This window comes from Poromitra crassiceps (genome assembly GCF_964638095.1).
Source record: "Poromitra crassiceps genome assembly, chromosome: 2".
NCBI classification, from domain to species: Eukaryota; Metazoa; Chordata; class Actinopteri; order Beryciformes; family Melamphaidae; genus Poromitra; species Poromitra crassiceps.
Genome location: NC_139624.1, coordinates 62,248,162 through 62,269,325, shown reverse-complemented (window position 1 = coordinate 62,269,325; position 21,164 = coordinate 62,248,162). Strand labels below are relative to the sequence as shown.

Genomic DNA, 21,164 nt, shown 5'->3' with positions numbered 1-21,164 from the left:
GATGGGCTTATTAGCACTTACTCGTAACTTATTTTAGTGCAGATTAGAATATAAAAGATAATTTTGCATTGGCAATTAAGTCTCAAAAAAGTCTCAAAAAATGACTACATTTCAAATAGCCTGGTTGTCTCAGTTTGGGAACATTTCTATGCAGGAACTCAACAGGATTCACCGCCCACTGAATTTGATCCAATTCACATACGGTAATTATGCCATTTCCCACATTAAATACAGCCAGCAGTATGTACTACAGTATGTGTGACATGTAGTACTAGTCAGCATTAGTGTACATAACATGTATTCTTTAAGGTGGTAAGACGTTTACTGTGAGGGGTCTAGTCTGGAAAACCCTGAAATGCACCGCTGGGGGCCAGAAGTTGTCAGGAGCAGTCTTGGCCAAATAATATGAAGAAATATTAAGTTTTGGCCTACTTGGGCTCCAGATGGAATAGAGCTTTAGCACAGAGGGTGGTAGGTTTTGGCCTACTTGGGCTCCAGATGGAATAGAGCTTTAGCACAGAGGGTGCTAGGTTTTGGCTCCAGATGGAATAGAGCTTTAGCACAGAGGGTGGTAGGTTTTGGCCTACTTGGGTTCCAGATGGAATAGAGCTTTAGCAAAGAGGGTGGTAATCCCAGTAAAGTATTTCACACCAAGTGTACTCTCAGTGCCTTTTAAACATGACATCTGGATCATGTCAGGCTAGAGAGAGCAGGATATTTTCAGGTTTTGCCTTTCTAAACATGAGGGGTCTTTAAGAAACAACTGGATATGAGCCTAGCTCTACCAAACAATTCAAAGCCGTTTGCAGCACTTGACGAAACCGTGAGTTTGCTTGTTTAATTTGTTGATATAAGAGATTGCCCGAACGATTCATTAATTAATAAACTAGTGAACGTGAAGTGAGTCACGAAGAGCCACACCCGCCCACTCAGACGGATAATGACCTGCCACTGTTAAACAGCAGCTGCGATTGCGTGGAAGCGGATCTTACACCGGCGAGCGAGGTGAATAAGATACTGACTCGCGGGAGTGCGCGTAGGCCGGCTAATTGTTTAACATGCAGGCCAACCGGCTAGGAGCAGGTTATAATACGGATTCCACTGCATGTTAAGAAGTGGCTCAGTGACTGACACCATCTGATTTGTCCCAATGCATTAAGCCCCAGACATCCCCATACACTTAAGTAGGTTAAACAAATTGTATGGGCAATTGTTGGCATTAAGCAGACACTGATGTAACCAGAGATTCAATTCTTTAAAAACAAAACTCGAGCATCATGTGCAACAGGAACAATGCTCAGGATAGACTCACACAGACAAAACCTAATTTTTACACAATGTCTTTATTTTTTTTTCTAATTACAGACTCATGGGTTAAAAATAAAAATTAAAAAAAGCAAAACATTTTTTTTTGTTCAAACCCACTCCCCCGTTTCAAAAGAAAAAAACAAAAGAAAAAAACCTCTCCACAGAAAGCCCCACCCCTAACCTTTACCCCCCTCCCATTCAAATAAAAGCTCCGGCCCACTCCATTATTCAATTAATAATCAATGCCATTAGCCCCTCGGCCTTCCTCCAGACAAGCCGTGACTGCACTGCGCATCGTCAGAGAAAGGGGGCACCCTAAGGCCCGAGGCTCACCCCGAAAACACCCTCGGTCTCTGGTCCTGCCTTCCTCGCTCACGTCAACTTGCCTGCCTGCTTCAGCTCTCTCTCTCTCTATAAATTATGTGTTGAGTGCGGTCTGTATTGTAGTGTGTGTTGGCCTGCTGTGTATGTGTGTGTATATCTGCATGTATTTTTTCTGTGTGAGTGCAGTGTGAAAACTAGTAAAAGCGGCGTAATCAGCGTTTGTTGTTGTAGTAAATGCCCCCCGTGGCGGACCGGTGGTCGCCCTGCCCCCCGCCCCCCCACACGGATAGGATGGGGTGAGTGTGCATGGCGGGGGCGGAGAGAGAGAGAGAGGCCGCGGAGACAGTGGGGGGGGCCGGCGCCACCTGGGGAGGGGTAGTCAGCCTCCACTGGTCCTGAAACCTGAAACGACAAGAAGTGGTCTAATATACAGAGAGAGGAGGGGTGGAGGAGGGAGGGGGGTGGGAGGACAAGGAGCACAGAGGAGGAAGTGCAGGAAATAAAAACATTGAGGCCTATCAAGAGGAAAGAGAAAACTAATGTGGGGGGCTCTGGCCAGGCATGGGTGTGGAGTGGATTTTTTTTGTATGCAGAAGTCTGTTAGTGTCCAAACTGCAGTGGACACTGAACTAGTCGGTCATGAGAGTAAGACTAACAAAAAGCGATGTAGGAAGATGGGGCGAAAGCAGGTGATGGGGCAAAGCAGGAAACAGCGGGCACAAAAAGAGGCAGGAAGGGAGGGGGGACAATGACATACTACAGTAACACAAACTTAAAAACACACCGACATCAACAACAATCTGCCTAGTGGAAGTGGAAGTTGCACATATGTACGGTACATCAGAAAAGAAAAGAAAAAAATTAACATCCTTTCTTGTTGCACCCCCCCCCCCCCCTTTTTTTTGCATTTCATTTTTTGGGTGGTTGGCGGAGAGGGGACGGGGGAGTGGGTGGGCCGTGTTGGTGATGGTGTGAAAGCAGGAGGTCACAGCCAGACCAAAGGAGACACATCTGCAGCCTGAGATACCATCTTCTCTCTCTTCCCCCCCTCCCCTCTCAAACCCCCACCCCCAAAAACACAAACTGTAAACAAAAACAAAAAGGAAATGCCACCATATTCTCGCCCCAATGGCCAGCTTATACCTTACCAGGGGTGACCGCATCAACCTCCGCACACGCACGCTCACACACAATCGCACATTGCGGCCAGTCAGTCTCTCTCCGTCCAGGAGATTTTTTTTCTTTTTTGTCTTTTTTTCTCTCTCTTCTGGGGGTTTCTTCTTTTATTGGGGGGGGGGGGAGGGGGAGGTTTCTTTTTCATTTTTTTTTTCATTCTTTTAATGGGAACAAAGGGGGGAAAGGGTTGATAGTTAAGGAGTGGTGGGTGGGTGGGGGGGTGTATTAGTAAGGGGAATACCACGATGTTGTTCGCCCTCGGCCCCTGGAAAAGAGAGAGAAAAAGAGGGTGAGTTTTTTTCTGGTTGGCTTAAGAAGACGGACACCAATTTCCAGGTGTGATATAGTATAGTAGATAGATATGTGTATGTGTGTGCTTGCGGGCAGAGGAAGGGTCTGCTGAAATTTCAGTCCTTGAGGTAAACTGAGGGGGGAAAGTATCAAAATTCAAAATGCATGACAAAATGTTTAGGAGGAAGTGTTCACAAATCACTAGATAGACATTCATACCATCTTAATGGTATTGTGCCTTTGGTCTTACATGGTGTTGCGTTACAACAGTTCAAATCATTCTCAAAGAGTAGGCTGCAGTGCTGAAAGAAGCTGAAAGCAGCTTTGAATGCCAACAGAGGGAAAACAAATTCTTTAATTTCCAAATATGAGGATAGCAATTAGTGTGTGGGTGTGAGGGGACAGTAAAGGCACTCTCTCCCTCTTTCTCTCTCTCTGTCTCTCTCTGTGAGAGCCGCCTCTGGGGGTCACTGTGGGGAAAGACCTTGAGGACAAACAGCACCACACATATACCCCCCAGCAAAGACATGGCACACAGACACACACACACACACACACACACAGACACACACACAGACACACACACACACACACACACACAACAATTTGGGGGACAGGACACATGCAGAGCCAGGTGGCATCAAAGCACACATTTTCACACATTCCCTGGCTCACTCACACACACACACACAGCATCCAGTGGTAACAAATACAAAAGGTGGCACTGGGGCTGAAACCAGTGGTTGGGTACACTAGATGCTGAGGTCAGGCTGCAGGAATGAACCCTTGTTTCTGGGAGTGAACGCTGTAGGTGGTCTCTGTGTGTGTGTGTGTGTGTGTGTGTGTGTGTGTGTGTGTGTGTGTGTGTGTGTGTGTGTGTACACATGCATGTAGGGACATACAGTAAATCCCCACACAAGCATAGAAGAACCAGAACGGTTCTTGCACAAATACTGTGTGTGTGTGTGTGTGTGTGTGTGTTTTGTGGGTGACAGTCTTGCAGCCGGCTCAAATCAAAGTCCAGACTATCCTTACATGGGCTTGGGAAGATAACAGCTATGTTAATTGTCAATAGAGGCAATACCAGTGAAAATGATTTAGCAGCCACAGCCAGAATTATTTGAAGCAAGTTAACACAAAGCTCTTCTTTGTTCTTACAATCAGGCATTAACGCGCGGGACCAGCAGCCCTATTTGGCAACGCTGTCCATTAGGGCTCATTCAAATTCGGGCAGATGAGGCGGCTTTGCTTTCAGCTCAACAGAAAACACTTGCTGTGGGCTAGTTACATCACAATCTCTGCTTATAATACAACACTGAGATGCATTAGGGAGTTTCCTGCCACCACTGTCACCGCACTATCAAAGCCAAGCCATGTGACATCTTCCCAAGCCCAGGAAGGGTCAACGCAAAGATTTTGAACTGTGTGTGTGTTGTTCTCCCACTGCAGGACAAGGCACCACTGAGTAATTTGGTTCAGATCTGAGCATGATTCTGTCCTGCACTTTTCTCTGAAGTGCACTGCAGTGGTGATGTGGGGGTTGAGGCCAGTGTAGCAGCCCTCTCTGGTCGCCTATTTAATTAAGAAGAATGTTTCTCTGACTGCTATTATCAGTGGGCGATTTGATCATATTCATCAGTGGTGTTGGATTGTGGACAGATACGCTATGTTGTTACAAACACTTTTGCTAAAATATAACAATAATACCCGGGAGGGTGCTTAGTGCGATTATGAGTAGGATCATTACTATCACATTACTGAGGACGGAAAAAAGTTCCAACATTTTCTGAGCTTAGTATGAATGACTTTGAATGACTTTTTCAACAAAATTCAGTTAAACATATTTCATGATCCTTTAAGATTTCTTGCTTTTTCGCTTTTTTTAAGGTATACTATGCAAATTTTTAGGTCCCTTCAAATCTAAACAAAACTTTTTTTCTATTGCACCATAACTCAAAACACAAGACTGTTTTGCTCCAATGTTTACAAACAATACAAATGTAAACAGTTTATGGCTTTCAAGTACATCTAAAATGTTTGCTCTTACAAACTTCCTTCCTCCTTGTATCAAGAGCTCTGTCAGAGCTAAACTATACTTTAAAATAGGGATGCACGATATGGATTTTTAGAGCCGATACGATAACCGATAAATATATGCTTCTCCTGGCCGATAACCGATACGATAAACCGAGAATTATTTCACATTTTTGTATAAAAAAAATAAGTTCTTAACCTGTATTTTATGCACACCTGGGGTAAAAAAGAAGAAAGGGTAGTGAGCAAAGATGGATGATTTAATGTTCCATAGCTCTGACCTAAACAAATCTGACATCACTATTGTGAACACAAACAACACTTCTGATATAATATGATTGTTTTAGTAAAGTGTATCACTCAATAGTCAATACAAAAAATAACAGCTCTTATAGAACTGAAAGCCTATAGCTGCTTAGTCTGCAGATAAAACACAAAAGGCATATAATTTAGACTCTTATTGGCATGACGTTACTGGCAACTAAATGGGCTGTCTGAATTTTGCATTGGAGCCAGTTCTATTGAAGTGATGGGGCAGGCATTGAAAGCCTCACTATAAGCCATCTGTGTCGTTTCACTTTTTACTGAAAAACACTCCCTCTAGATTAAAGAAAAGACACTATGTGATGTTGTTGACTGGTGTGTTTTTATGTAAATGTGCGCATTAGTTTTCCTTATTATTGGTAGATCATGATGCCCCGCAGCTAGCTACGTTAGCTTCACGTTACCTTACATGTAACGTTAGCGTTAGTTGCTTTTGGAGACACAAACTCTACACGTTTCATTTCAGGTAATGCCTGAAGTTCTCTATGGCTTACGCCAGCTCTGGGAGCATGAAGTGCTTTAAATGCGGGGATGTTTGGTCACAACAGGCTTGCGGACCGCTGCCTGCTGAACTACTAGGTAGGCCACAACCAGCTAGCTAACGTTAGCCACCACAACAGCTTACGTTAACGCCAAACAAATCCGCTGCCTCCTCCGTACGTTTGGTTTAGCGTAACACCAGCTCAGATTTTCCCCTAATCTCAGAAACCTTGCGGGAGATGTATTGCAAATTGCAATAGTGTTGTTTTGTTATAATTTGAAACAACAGCCACACTGGAGACGGCCATGTTTCGCCAGCTGCTTGTGACATCATGAGCACGCGACAATAATACTCCACTTTCAATGCAAAACAAAGCCAAGTTGGCGCCGTATTATCGGGGGCTATTTTATCGGCTAAAATGTAATTATTGAAATAATAAATAACGGCCGATAACTTATCGGTCCGATAAATATTGTGCATCCCTACTTTAAAATGTAAACAAGAAAAAGTTTGTTTACGTTTGAAGCGCCCTAAAAAAGTTGCATACTGGTAGCATAACTTTAAAGAACATTTGGGGTTGAACATAAAGAAGAAGATAGGAACTAAGTAGCCAACTGCCTTGCCATATGGGATGTCATATTTTTGATACTCAATAACTGATACAAACCGTATAATTCAAAGCTCAAAATCTGTCATTTGGCTATGCTATGGGTATTAGCTAACAAGCTAATCTGTCACTTTTAACTCAAGTACCATGTTCCGAGTATTGGGGGGTGGGGGACTAAAATGGTAAATGTCAAGGTATGCTAAATGTCCTCGTTTCTTTAGGGCCCAGCACAGTATCCTTGATAAACACTTTAAAGCTCTTGGAGACTTGATTAAATATCAGGGTCTGGATCAAAAACTTCTCAGCTTCTCCTCAAGACCAGGGGTGCCTTGTCCTGGAGCTAGGCCAAATTCCCAGTGAGTGAATTGGCAGGGTTTGGTTTTCTTGCTATGTGTAGGAGTAGCTGGGATAAGTACACAGAGTGATTAGAGAGATTCAGACCTTGAGGCTCAGACTCTTCACACCCAAAGGAATGAATAGATGTAACTTTTTCTTCTTCTGGTGGCTATTAAGAGTGCAGGCTCGCTCAGATGGGAATTCAGTGCGGAAACACTCAGAGTTGCACCTCTGCTTTCATGCTCTGCTGAACTGTGTTGCTTCAGAAAAAAAAATCTTTATTTTTATTAGAACATTAAGTAGTATGCAATAGTTCATGGTCTTGGGCGGATTAAAATCATCTCTTCACTTCAAAAGCTCAGTGCGTGTGTGAGGAGGCTGACATGCTGACCACTGTGCTTGGCACCACACCTCCTCTCTTTCAGTCTCTCAACATCTACACAGAGAAAGGGAATGTGGCTCCACAGACAGAGCTACACCATGGAGCTTACTAGGAGTTCCCAGTCTGAGCTTCTCTGTAGCCTTGCCTTCTCAGTGCCTGCATGAGATCTTCGTTGTTCATTTGTCCCCCACCCCCACAACATCCTCTGTGATTCTTTTGCCTCTTGTTGTACAGAAACAAGTGGGGGCTCCATTTGAAAATGAACAAATAGTGCCTTTGATCACATGCTGTTAAGTTGGCCGTGACAAGCCCCCACTTGACCCGGCAGTAGTAACTGTGCTACATTGAAGACTTACTAAGAGTCCCATTGCGGAGCGCCACAGTGAAGTCTATTGAAATTTCACACTAATCTGACCAAAGTAATCACGAGAGACCCCGTCTCACTTCACAGACACTCCAGAGAGCCACCAGACTCCCAGAGCACAGCACTCTGCTCTCTGCCAAAAACTAAGGGAGCAGGCCTTTGTGCTGATTGGGGAAAAACTGCCGTTATGTGATTGCCACTAAGTGCAGAGCACTTGTTTTAGCTATGAATGAAGATCCAAACCATCCCCAATAAACAGTGCATCAGTGTATGGCGTATGCAACAGGTGCGCTTCTATATATCAAATTCACAAGCAAACTGTCAGTTGCAGCAGGCTCTGAACATTCTATGGATGGGATGGAGCATCTGGAAAACAACGCTGTACTACAGTGAATGCCTGTAAATTTACATATTTCATCAAACCTAGTAGTGCCAGTAGCACAGCCCAAACATTTCGGCCATACTAATTAAATGAATGATGTCTAGGGGTGTCACCGTGTACACGTGTAAGGGGATAGTAATTCATATCCGTTTAGAAAAATCAATAACCGACTACCAGTCTTTTTTTTGTCCTTTTAAATAACGTTTTCAAATAAAGTTTTGACAATGATTTTACTTTGTTTTGGACTCACAATCATTCATTTCTCATCAAAAACAAACTGTTTAGAGCACACGAGCCAAATACAGCCCATGTGATGGGATTGCAAAAAAAAAAAAAAAATTACAGTGCACCTGAACGCAACATGCAAGATACCCGCTGAATTAGTGTCCAAATGTTCATGTCATTCTGGCCAATACTCCACTTCTGTTATAGCATTTCAGTCTGGAATATGGAATATCTTTCAATAATCTTTATGACTAAAAGGCTAAAAGTAATCTCATGTGTAAGAAATTACTGTTCTACATTGAAGTAGAAATTTAAATAATTAACTCGTTGGTTTTGGATTTATTTAGCTTCAAGAGTGCATTTTTGTTCGTGTGACCCTCAACACAGGCTTTGAGAATCCCGGGCCACTTACTGATACTTAAATTAACCCACTCATATTCTGGTTTATTTCAAGAAAAACATTTCAGCTAGTGGAAATTCTAATTGGCTGGTAACTTTAAAATCTAGCAGCCATATTGGCAGGTGGTGAAAAAAGTTAATTTCAAGCCCTGCAGGGAGAGCAGGTGGTGACATAGGAGTGAGTGAGAAAAGGATCAAATATTGGTGGTTAAGACTGAATAATGACATCACAACTGTTAATTTAAAATGAGTTATTACTCTAAACCTGACTTCAAATGCCCAAAGGTTTTTGCGCTGGCGCTGTTTAGCCCTCAGCAAAATCTGGAAGAGAAGACATTTTTTTGTGGCCCTCTCTATCATCAAAGTTGCCCATCCATGGGTTACGGCATGACAAATTATTTGTTCGGCCCGCGGCAACAATCTGGGTTTCTCATGTGGTCCCCATGAAAAATAGTTGGCCACCCCTGGTTTAGAGTGTGATAATGCTGCCTGTAAGCTACAGATGATAACTTTTAACGTTACACTAATTAGTGCAGTAACGTTGCACCTTGCACGTAATGGACGCATGGCCCATGTGACCGCGGCGGTCACAATGTAACGTTAATAAAGCGGGCGAGACCTCAACGAGGGACAATTTTATGACTTGAAAACTCACATCATCTCACATCGTTCCAGAAGTACCCGCAACTGTAATGAGAGTGAATGTTACTGCTACTTCTGCTCTGGACCAGACAACGAGTTCAACAAAGAGGGAACAGACATACATGAGGTATTTCAATGGTGACAGTGCCCTCTAGCGATTATATAGTGGAAATGCGGTAAAAAACAACAACAAGAGGTTACACGGTGCCAAAAGGTCCCGTGTACACGTTTAGAAAATGTTGTAACCGTTGACAGTGACAGCCCTAATGACCTCCCCCCATGCCGATTCTATATGGCCTTGCAATGTTTCCAAAAGAAACAAGAAACACAAATGCAGCTACTTGAGCTTTGCAGATTACCTTTTTTGTATCACTAAGGCTACGTTCACACAGCCATCCTTAGTGCTTGAATCTGACTTGTTGCTCACATCAGATTTTTTTGTGTGGCTGTTCACACAGACTTTTTAAAAGTGGCCCATATCCGACTCCAGTGTGAACAGATCACGGACATGAAGTGACCCGCATGCACAGAACAACAACTATAACGTCACACGCAGCACACTGCTGTTCTACGTAAACCCGGAAGAAGACCACAGTAAACATGGCGGTAGCTGACGATGTTGTTTCATCTGTTGTTTACAGTTTAATTTACAAAATTTTAATGATGGCATTTTGTGGAGCAATAGCTGCTACTTCTTGCTAATACATATAAGGTCTAAAACCTCACTGTCCCTCCACTGATTAGCTCCCTCGCAGCTGTCCTCCATGTTTGTAATCACAATCTGCCCGCTTGGTCCTCCCTCCTCCCGCCAGTGCAGAATAGTGACGAATGTCGCTCTGGAATGACGTAAAAGTCACATTTGAAGCATTAAGTCAGATATGGGACAGATGTCTGTTCACACCGGAGTCACATTCCAAAACATCAGATTCGAATCTGATGTTTTTCCACATTTGAAAGTAGCCCAGGTCGTCTTTAAAAAAGTCACTTTCAATGTGACTTGTACTGTTCACACAGTCATGAAAAAGACTGATAGGAGTCACTTAGGGGGGAAAAGATTAGATTCAAGCACTAAGGATGGCTGTGTGAACGTAGCCAAAGAGTACAGAGTGTACGTACAGCCTGGGAAGCACACATTGCTGTGCACAGAGTGGGTTTCCCTCCACTGAAATGCTTCTATGTGATGCTGCTTCTATGTGATGCTGCATGCAACGAGCCTTTCAATCGCCAAACTGATTGTGGCTGATTGATTCATAACTGGCTACAGGCCATGTGCTTGTGTGTGTCTGATACACCTCCTCGTGACTGGAGTAAACGTGTGTTCTCTCCACTGCCCAAACTCAGTCTCTGACACGGACATGGTGGCACATTATTCTTCTCAACCTTCTCCCCACTTTCAACTTTTACCTACTCACCTTCTCCTGCCCTTCCATACTTACGTTCTCTATCCTACCCAATCAAAATATATATTTTCCCCCACATGTCCACTCGCACCTTTCTACCTGCTCAGAACAAAAGAAACATACTATCCGATCCTAAGTGTGGCTTCTGACCTACAAGCACTTCCTCCCTGTGCTCCATTGTCTGCATGTCCTATCCCATCCTATTGTCCTTTCTCTTTAGAAGTAAAAAGCAAGGACTATGTGAGTATACAACTCAAACACTAAATATATCATACTAAACTTGTAAATGTGTTTTTTCAAAAACAAAAATGCCACCGGGCAATTAGTTTCCTAATGTTGTTCCTGCTTTATTATCCCAGCCCTGTTTTCCTTTGACTTCTCAGCATCATATGGGGAGAGAACAGTGTTGCCCCCGACTGTCATGGAGGTTCAGAGCTACAAAATACAACAGGTGCAATGTTGTGGCATGATTTAGAAACAAAAGTCTTGTGCAGTGTGTGCAGTACAGACAACTCATGTCACTTATAACACTGTCCAGTGTCATCTCCTACTTTTCCTCCCTCGCTCCAGCTTTGTCCTGTCCCATCTATGAAAGCATAAGGAGCAGACAATATCATCATGTCTGTCAGAACTGGAGGTCTATGCGATCGGCAATAATCACCCCCAGCTCTGATTGGACATGACAGCATCGCCTCTTCCTCCTTCTTCCTCGATGGCCCTGTCCTCCCGGTGTCAGGCAGTGTGTGGTGAAGAGTCTGAGTGCAGTGTCTTCCCAGGGTGTCAGAAAGTGGGAGGTGTGTTGGTGTCGTCTCACCTGAAGGCCCGTCCTCTGCCCCTGGGTGGCGTGTAGCCGCTGTAGTAGCGTGCACGCGATGATGAGAAGTTTCCTCCCCGTGAACGGAAGCGAGCCCGGGGAAACCCGCGGTCTGTGGTGCTGATGCCTGGTCTGTTTGTTCTCTTCGCGCCCACCTGAAGAGAAGGGAGGGAGCGAGGGACAGTTATACATTACAAGCCAACAGATGGTTGTGGCTCTACTCTTTCTAGTGTTCACAGATTAACTGATGGCCTTGGGACAGATCTACGGTTGATTTCTCTTTGAACAATTTTTCAGTGCGAGTATTAAATAAACGTCATGCCCATTGCCTTAAGCCCAATTTATGCTTTGTCTGCCGACTATTTTGAAACGGTCGCCGACAGAAATAAGGACTTGAGTCGACACTTTCAAGTGTCGGCGAGCAGTGTCTGCTACCTAGTGAAATGTCTAGTGTCGCTGACTACGTCATAGTATCGCGCAAGTCTGATTGGCTATATAGACGGCACGCGCTTAACTTCCTTGTTTTGGTTTTCGCTCGATTGAAATGAATGAACGTGTCCCCGCTATTTTTATCAGCCTGTCCTTGATGTATGACTTCATGAAAATCATAAATAACATCGTGACCAATTTCCCAGAGAGAGAGGATGTGAGTTGTGTGGTTGTGTGTCGTTTATATGCGGCTGCAGCCAAGTACGTTACATCTTGCCTCCGAGGTGGTTTCACTGTGCATTCCATTCTCTCTCTTCTCTTGGCTGTCTGCACTATAGCGTTCGGGTGTCACGTGACCGTTGAACCGAGGTGAACGTTCACGGAAGTATAAATGCGCACACCATGAGCGACGCTTTCTTTTTCGTCCGCGACCATATGCTGAGCGACACTTTCTAATAAGTATAAATTAAGCTTTAGTGTCAGTATGCAGTGTAGTGGTAGGGTTGCCAAAAGTATCGATAGTATCAATACTGAAAATTTGAATCGGATACAATACTAATTTGCAAGAGGTATCAATAGTATCAATAAGTATCAGTACTAAAAAAAAAATACGATACAATACTCATTTGCAACCATCAGTGCTTTCTTTGAATGAAAAATCACTGATGTTTCCTTCCCTATCATTGGTGCCTATCTGTTGCTTCAACAAGCTAAAAGTGTTCCGATGGCTAGATCAGGGGTAATCTGCTGTCTAAATTCAAAGTTTTATCAGGCCTAGATTATGGAGAAGTGTGCGTCTGTCCGTCCATCTGTCTAACTTTATTTATGCCTCTTGATGTATTGTGTCGTCACCCCCCCCCCCCCCCCCCCCTTCCTGTGGTATCAAAAATGGTATAGAGTATCGATATTTTCCTGGGTATCGGAGTAGAAATTATAGTACTGTGACATCCCTACATAGCGGTCATGTCAATATTCAGAGATAAAGAAATAGGAAAAATAACTAAAAGACAATCACAACAAACAAACATAATTTACATGAGCTGCTAATTGTATGGTGCAGTAGTGCTTAGGGGTGTCACGGTACATGTATTCGTCCCGTGAATTTACGGTACGACCCTCACGGTACCTCGTTTCACGGTACATGAAACGACACGACGAATACGTCAAATCCAGAAGCACCTAAACGCTGTTTGAACGGCATTGAATTGAATTGAATTAAACGCCACAGAAGAAGACACACCAAAACAACACAAGGGCCATAGAAATCCGCGTTCACAGAATGGGACGTTTTGTGGCGATAAGCTGTTTTGCAAATTCTATCAACATCAAGCCAACGAGGTAAGCTTGCCAATGTAACGTTACGTAGCCGCGACAAAGTCCTTTATAGTTGCGCGTTGCGGCTAAATGTTACATAACACTGACAAGGCTGTTAACTTGTAAACAAGCAACATACGGTCAAGCAGACATCTGCGGATGCAGACAGGCAAGCTGCAGTGAGGAAGAGGCGATGACTCCTTGTCATGTTCCAATAATCCATTAGATGACCGAACGTAATCATATTATGCTAAACAAAACTCACATCCAATAACGTTAAGGCGCTGACAGGGTTCTTTCCCGTACTTACTGGGAAAGTGAAACCCACCCCGTTGTCTGTCAGACAGTGGGGGTATCTTTCAACAGGGGTAAAGAAGTTTTTCTTCTTCTGCCGTTTTATTCTTCTTCTGAACATGTAGGTATTTTGACGTTGACTAAAGAAACACTGCCGCCTAGTGGCCGCTTTTAGATAGGATTCCAAATTAGTGCTTAGGTACATCAAACGCAAATGCTACATAAAACAAATACAACAGGGGGAGGGGTTGGTGGGAGTATTAGGCTACTCCACACATGCGCTCTGTTTACAAACTTGTGTACAATAAAGATTTAAAGTGGGGGGAAATGCCTTTGCCCTGTCAAACAGCTGGAATACAGACATCTGAGAGGGAGGCGCACCCCACACTTTGAAAATCACTGCTCTAGAGTAAAACCTTTTTGTGTGGATTGCCTAGATCTTATTAAATAGTGGACATTTATTCATTCCCACATATTAGACACTATTTCTGATGGTAAAAATAGCGTAAAAAGCAGAATTCAGACATATTCAAAGGGAAAAAAATGGGATTTGTTGCTTTTTTCCCCCATTTTCGTACCGTGCCGTATTCGTACCGAACCGTGACCCCAAAACCGAGGTACGTACCGAACCGTGACTTTTGTGTACCGTGACACCCCTAGTGCTTGGGATTATTTTTGGTTTTGGTTCCATATTTGGTAAATGTGGCAAGTATGTGATTTTGGGGGGCTAACACTAGGGAACTAGCACATTATAGTCTACTTAACGGTAGGGCTGTGAATCTTCACTGGCCTCACGATTCGATTACGATTCATCTGTCAACGATTCGATTCGATTCCACGATGCATCTCGATACAGCTCAAAGTATTGCAGCTCCAAGTATCAAATCCTCAATTTTCTGTATTATTACTTCACATGATATTTAGTAGCAAGTCCCTTCTTTACTTAGAAAGTGCTTTAAAATCTGAAATGCTTTAAAATCTGAAATTTAAACATAAATAATTAAACGATTCATCTGTCAACGATTCCGCATCGTGATGCATCGATTATACGATTAATTTTGACACCCCTACTTAACGGAGAGAGAAACAATTCAATTACTTGCTGAAATCTCTTACCTTTATCTGCCTTCCTCTGAACAAGGACTCGTCCAAAGCCATGGCCGTCCTGACAGACTCCTTGTCAGCAAACTCAATATAGGCAAACCTGGAAAAACACAAGGTAACTTGTAATCAGTTATCAATCAATTATAAAAACTGGACCTAAATTCATTTTGCAAATTGTGGGAGGAATCCCCCCTTACATAGAGGCAGTTAAGGCTAATTTGCAAAATATTTTCTTAATTTTATATAAAAACCCATCCGTAAATAATGTTCATTATAGTCTAGTTTCCAAATACAGGCCTAAACAAGGATATTAAGAGATAGCAAACACAAACATCGAAAACAATAGTATTGCCTATAAATAATCATGTAAATGTAACGTTAATGCCTGATCACGCTATGCAAACACTTCTTTGACCACTTTATTCAGTTAATACAAGCGTTAATACAAAAGTAGGGCTGTCCCAAACGATTATTTTCTTCTCGATTAATCTAACGACTATTTTTTCGATTAGTCGATTAATCTAAAGCAGTGTTTCTCAAACTTTTTCAGACCAAGGACCACTTAACACATTCACTGCCAACAGTTTTTTTTTTACTGTAGGTAGCTTCAGCCAAGGGTTTTTTTGAGGATTCTGGCTCATCTTTCAAGAGCCGAGGATTATTTTCTGCTAGGAATTTGTGAACACAAAATATCTCAAAAGAACTAATAGAATGTGTGCTTTCTCTGTCTAAAAGAGTTAGTTTGTAGAGTTAGTAGTTATGTAGGCATTAGCAGTTGAATACAGCATGGTTTCAGCGTCTGAAAAGGAAAGTTGAGATAAATGCCTTTTTGTGAAATTCGATAGAACAGTCACTTTAACCATTTAATTTTGGCATCAGTATTGACATCAGACATCTAAACAATAGTTCTGAACAGTAATTTCCTCCATAACAGCACCCCCACCCCCCTCTCCTTCAAACTCCTCCCTCCGTGTGTGTTCTCCTCCTCCCTCCGTGGCTCTGCAGCGGGTGTGTCACAAGCGAGTTTCTGCTGTCTGTGCTGCCTGGCTGCCGCTCTTTGGGCGAGTCTGGATGGGGCTCGTTCGTTTCTGGGTTTTCGGTTGTGAGCTCAGCTGGAATGAAGCTGCGTGCGATTCTGGGCTTTCTGCTGGTGTTTCAAAGTGTGTTGCACCCAGAATCTATTTTTGGAATCCCCTACCGCCAGCTCCCAGCGCGAAAGCGAAAGCGTTTTCGCCAATCCATTTTCATGAGAATGGCTTCCTCACGCTGCTGTTTTTGCTTGGCTTCCTCTAGTCTGGAGAGCACTGTCGCCACTTAGTGGGTCGATAAAATAGGTTATACACATTCAATAGCTCCCATATTTTTATAGGAGATGTAAAAGGGTTTGATCCACGTCCCACTGTCAATTTTTTTTTTTTTTTTGACGAGATAACTCGTCGACGGCAGTCAACCGTTGGATTTTTTTTGACGAGATATCTCGTCGACGGCAGTGAACGTGTTAACCAATAAAAAAACTTGAGGACCACCTAACTCCCAAAACATCCCCAAAAACAATAGGCCTACTACTTCAACTGTAAATTACAAATAACAGGCTAATTAAATGACAAATAGCATTGAGGCTGTACAATTAATACAATTTCTGGCTTCCCACAATTATGAAAACAAGATAACCGATATAAAAAATATATACAATTTATTTTAGTCCATTTACTTTTTCTTTTTCTTTTACATTTATTTCTCCTTTTAAGTTCAAATATATTCGAAGTTCAAAGAAAGTTTTTTCAAGTTCAATAAATGCACAATGTTGCCAAAGTCAAATAGGCTATCTGTTGCCATCTTAAAGTTCCATTCAGTGATGTTTTTGTATTCAAATAAGTGTTAAATGGCTATATATTCTGACAGCAATCACTGAAATAGTGTTTGGTCAGTAACTTGGAACTCCCAACCCCCCGCTGTACTCTGTCTCTCTCCTGTAGCCCTGCATGCAGAGTGGACCTATCTCCGCAACCGTAACTCGTAGGGGGTGGCGGCGTTGGATTCGGGGTGAAAAAATACATATAGTCCTTAAAGTCGAGCTGAACCCATTCGTCACGTGCGTCTGAGTCCGTTTCAGACTGAAAACATAATTTGTCTGACAAAACAAACGTGATGACAAGTTGAGAGGCGGGTCATAGTATCATGTCGATGATTTTATTTGACAATTCTGGGGACTGGATTGGGCTTTGGCCAATCCTGGCATGTTCCGCCTCCAAATCGAGTGGGATTCAGCATGTTGTGGCGCCATGTCGTGATATGATTGGTTGAAATGGGGTAGAAATTTGATAGTAGTAGGTGACGTCAGCAAACTGTTAATTACTGTTATCAATGAAATCTTGAAAAATGAACTTTTGATGTGAAAAAGTGTGAAAAACTAAAGAAATTAGATTTTTGTGATCTTTTTGGCATACATTATTAAATAGGTGCACTGCATACCCAGGTATTTGAACTAAAAGAAAATAAGTCATTTTTGGGTTCAGCTCGACTTTAATGACTTAAAGACTTTAATAGGCATCGCGATCTGACCTTCCCTTTCCCAGAAAATGTAACATTTCTCTGATTGGATAGTGGGAGGTAATAAAAAAAGGGAAAAAAGATAAATCTACTCCCGGACCACTAGGGGGCGCTCACGGACCACCAGTGGTCCACGGACCACTGTTTGAGAAACACTGATCTAAAGATTATTATTTTTAAGTGAACCTCAAATTCAAAAGGATTGCTGACAGATTGTTTAAACTTGAGTAATGTGCAGTTAAGATCATCACTGGCAAATAAATGTTTTGTTCATTAGTGTGCGGCAAGTAAAGTAATTGAGATAATTTAAGCGATACAGCGGCCATTACTTTTCGGCATGACACGACAGATGGCAGTGCAGCAGTGACGCTGTGTCTGGGATGAGCCAGCCTACCTCACGTGGAAAGAAATGCGCCGTGTCTGCATCCCTGATAGTAACATAATACATAATTCATGTATTTTGATTGCATGGCTTTCATTGAATGTCACAATGATCAAGAACAGCACCCTACTCAGATAATCAATGGTTGTAAAATTAAACCTGTTCTCCTACAACTTTTGCGAACCTTTAGACTAATCACCAACTGCAAACAAAAGCTGATGAGATGAAGAGCAAAAGAACAAGGTGTCCCAGATGTCATTCAACACCGCAATTTCTGTGTGCGTAGGGAGCTATTGCATGTTGAGTACGCCAAGGCCATTTGAAGAATGAGGTGGGAATAGTTTATGGAATGTAGGTTTGCCACGGTAGGTGGTGTTACATGGTGGTCATGCATACACGATTGCATTACTTGCCCACCGACAGAAATGAAACTCCGCGTCCAGATGACAGACACAATTCTAAACTGAAATTGTCTGCTCCAACAGCAGTAGCAGTCAAGAGTTGCAGCACAGAGGTGTGGAGTCAAGAGTTCACTTATCATGTGACGAGAGTAACTACAGAGTAATGTAACGTTACCATGGGTGCTGGTGTGATTTGGCTTGTTTGCATCCCTCACTTATCGATACGCCTTATTGGTTCAGTTCTTTATCAATACTTTTATTGGTTATTTTTCATTACTAAATAATTGCTTTTTAAAAATAGATTATTTAAAAAAAGAATAAATTCAGAACATTGTTAGAACTAGAAATCTTGCGCATGCTCGATTCCTAGGGTGGAACTCTGGAGGCCCACCCACTTAGTGACATCACTGATGATATTACTGAGGCCCACTATCTTAGCCATCAAGCAATTGTGTGCTGCGCCAACTTTTGCCCTATATCACTGATGACATCACAATTGCTCGAGTGACATTACTTCCGCATAGAACATGTAATTTAAAAGGCAGCAGTCTCTCTAAAAAGGCAGTGCAAAAACAGTAATTATATAAGATCATCTTTCTTGAGCAACTGTGATTATATACTAATATAATCACAGTTAAGATCACAGTTGCTCGAGCGTCATCCTTGATGTTATCACAACTGCCTGAGTGACACCACATTTGAGCAATTGCGTGACATTTTCAGTTGAGTGACATCATTTGTCATAAATTGAGACTGATACCGCCAGGACGAAATTGAACACAAATGTATTAATATTGAACGTGTTTCGCATAGAAATTGCACAAAAACAGGGCTCTGTACTCAGTATTTACACTCCATATGAATGTATCCAAAACAAAAAGTTGTCATTCCTCCTGTGTTTGCCACACAAGCTGGTCCCATCCATCCATCCATCCATCCATCCATCCATCCACCGACCGCATGGAGAACAAGGTGTTATATTTGTCTTTACCCCTTCGTATGCCATGTGAATTTGTCTTTACCCCTTCGTATTAGGGCTGTGAATTTGTCTTTACCCCTTCGTATGCCATGTGAATTTGTCTTTACCCCTTCGTATTAGGGCTGTGAATTTGTCTTTACCCCTTCGTATGCCATGTGAATTTGTCTTTACCCCTTCGTATTAGGGCTGTGAATTTGTCTTTACCCCTTCGTATGCCATGTGAATTTGTCTTTACCCCTTCGTATTAGGGCTGTGAATTTGTCTTTACCCCTTCGTATGCCATGTGAATTTGTCTTTACCCCTTCGTATTAGGGCTGTGAATTTGTCTTTACCCCTTCGTATGCCATGTGAATTTGTCTTTACCCCTTCGTATTAGGGCTGTGAATTTGTCTTTACCCCTTCGTATGCCCTGTGAATTTGTCTTTACCCCTTCGTATTAGGGCTGTGAATTTGTCTTTACCCCTTCGTATGCCATGTGAATTTGTGTTTACCCCTTCGTATTAGGGCTGTGAATCTTCACTGGCCTCACGATTCGATTACGATTCAGAGGGCTACGATTCGATTACGATTATCGATGCATCTCGATGCATCTTAAATCGATGTATCACTTTTTTCCGCAATACATGATTTATTTTTTCTCACTTTGTTTTTTCTCACTGTGTGGCTACTTTTAAAATAAAAGTGCATTTGGAATTACATTGTATTATGATCCATAATTAAAACTAGAACGACCGCAACGCGGACTTATGCCTCCGCCATTAGTTCATTCTGGAGTCCAAATCGCCATTTGAGGCAAATTGGAAGAGATTCCGTCAAGGCGCTCCTGTGATGTTGCGTTACAGAGCTTGGAAATTGGGTGTGTGAGAGGTCACAGTGACCTTGAACTTTGACCACCAAAATGTAATCAGTTCATCCTTGAGTCCAAGTCGATGTTTGAGACAAGTTTGATTAAATTCCGTCAAGGCATTCCTGAGATATCGCGTTAACAAGCTTGAAAATGGCGTTCGAGAGCTCACCTTGACCTTTGACCACCAAAATCTAATCAGATCATCCTTGAGTCCAAGTCGATGTTTGAGACAAGTTTGATTAAATTCCGTCAAGGCATTCCTGAGATATCGCGTTAACAAGCTTGAAAATGGCGTCCGAGAGGTCACAGTGACCTTGACCTTTGACCTTTGACCACCAAAATCTAATCAGATCATCCTTGAGTCTAAGTCGATGTTTGAGGCAAATTTGATGAAATTCCGTCCAGGCGTTCCTCAGATATCGCGTTAACAAACATCGGACGGACGGACGGACAACCCGGATCCATAATGCCTCCGGCCTGGCTATCGCCGGCGGAGGCATAATAAACAACTGCATGTACTTCCATTATATTTTATTTGACTATAAAAAAAATAAAAAAATAAAAATAATAATTAATAATCGCATTGCGATGCATCTTATAATCGATTATTTTTGACACCCCTACTTCGTATGCCCTGTGAATTTGTCTTTACCCCTTGGGATGCCCTGTGAATTTGTCTTTACCCCTTGGGATGCCCTGTGAATTTGTCTTTACCCCTTTGTATGCCCTGTGAATTTGTCTTTACCCCTTGGGATGCCCTGTGAATTTGTCTTTACCCCTTTGTATGCCCTGTGAATTTGTCTTTACCCCTTTGTATGCCCTGTGAATTTGTCTTTACCCCTTGGGATGCCCTGTGAATTTGTCTTTACCCCTTGGGATGCCCTGTGAATTTGTCTTTACCCCTTTGTATGCCCTGTGAATTTGTCTTTACCCCTTTGTATGCCCTGTGAATTTGTCTTTACCCCTTTGTATGCCCTGTGAATTTGTCTTTACCCCTTGGGATGCCCTGTGAATTTGTCACACAGGATGGTGACTCTGTTGACGGACCCGCAGCCGTGGAAGTGAGCCTCAAGCTCCTCTGCCGTGGCTCCGTAGTCCACCTGACCACAGGGAGGGAAACAGTCAGAGGCACGAGTGCACACATACACAACATGTGTACATAGTTCTATAACTAATTGCTGGGTTTTAATCCATTTCTATATGTCAATTATAATGCACTGAATTAAAGGATCGGGTTCTTAATTTAGAGTATTCATGCTCATTGGGATTCTGAAAGTTATTTTTTATTAAGAAATGATGTAATGGACATAAAGCTATAGTGCAAAAGTTAAATTTATCTTGTGCATGGATTTTCTAATGTAGCCATATTCTATGT

General features: G+C 42.6%; 1 protein-coding gene across 3 annotated transcripts in view; it reads right to left on the bottom strand.

Annotated features, from left to right (window-relative positions):
* Positions 1 to 1,389: 1,389 nt before the first annotated feature.
* Positions 1,390 to 21,164, bottom strand: part of pabpn1 (poly(A) binding protein, nuclear 1) — a 43,180-nt gene continuing 23,405 nt past the window's right edge. The window contains exons 4-7 of one of the 3 annotated variants that reach the window (XM_083657589.1): positions 20,783 to 20,889; positions 14,643 to 14,730; positions 11,490 to 11,644; positions 1,390 to 2,034 (exon numbers count right to left, since the gene is read on the bottom strand). In XM_083657589.1, the coding sequence (XP_083513715.1) occupies positions 1,845 to 2,034; positions 11,490 to 11,644; positions 14,643 to 14,730; positions 20,783 to 20,889 (540 nt within the window). In that variant the 3' untranslated portion in view covers positions 1,390 to 1,844. Of the gene's footprint in view, positions 2,035 to 3,020; positions 3,074 to 11,489; positions 11,645 to 14,642; positions 14,731 to 20,782; positions 20,890 to 21,164 lie in introns of those variants that run through there. The other 2 variants (XM_083657587.1, XM_083657588.1) reach the window with 2 other exon arrangements.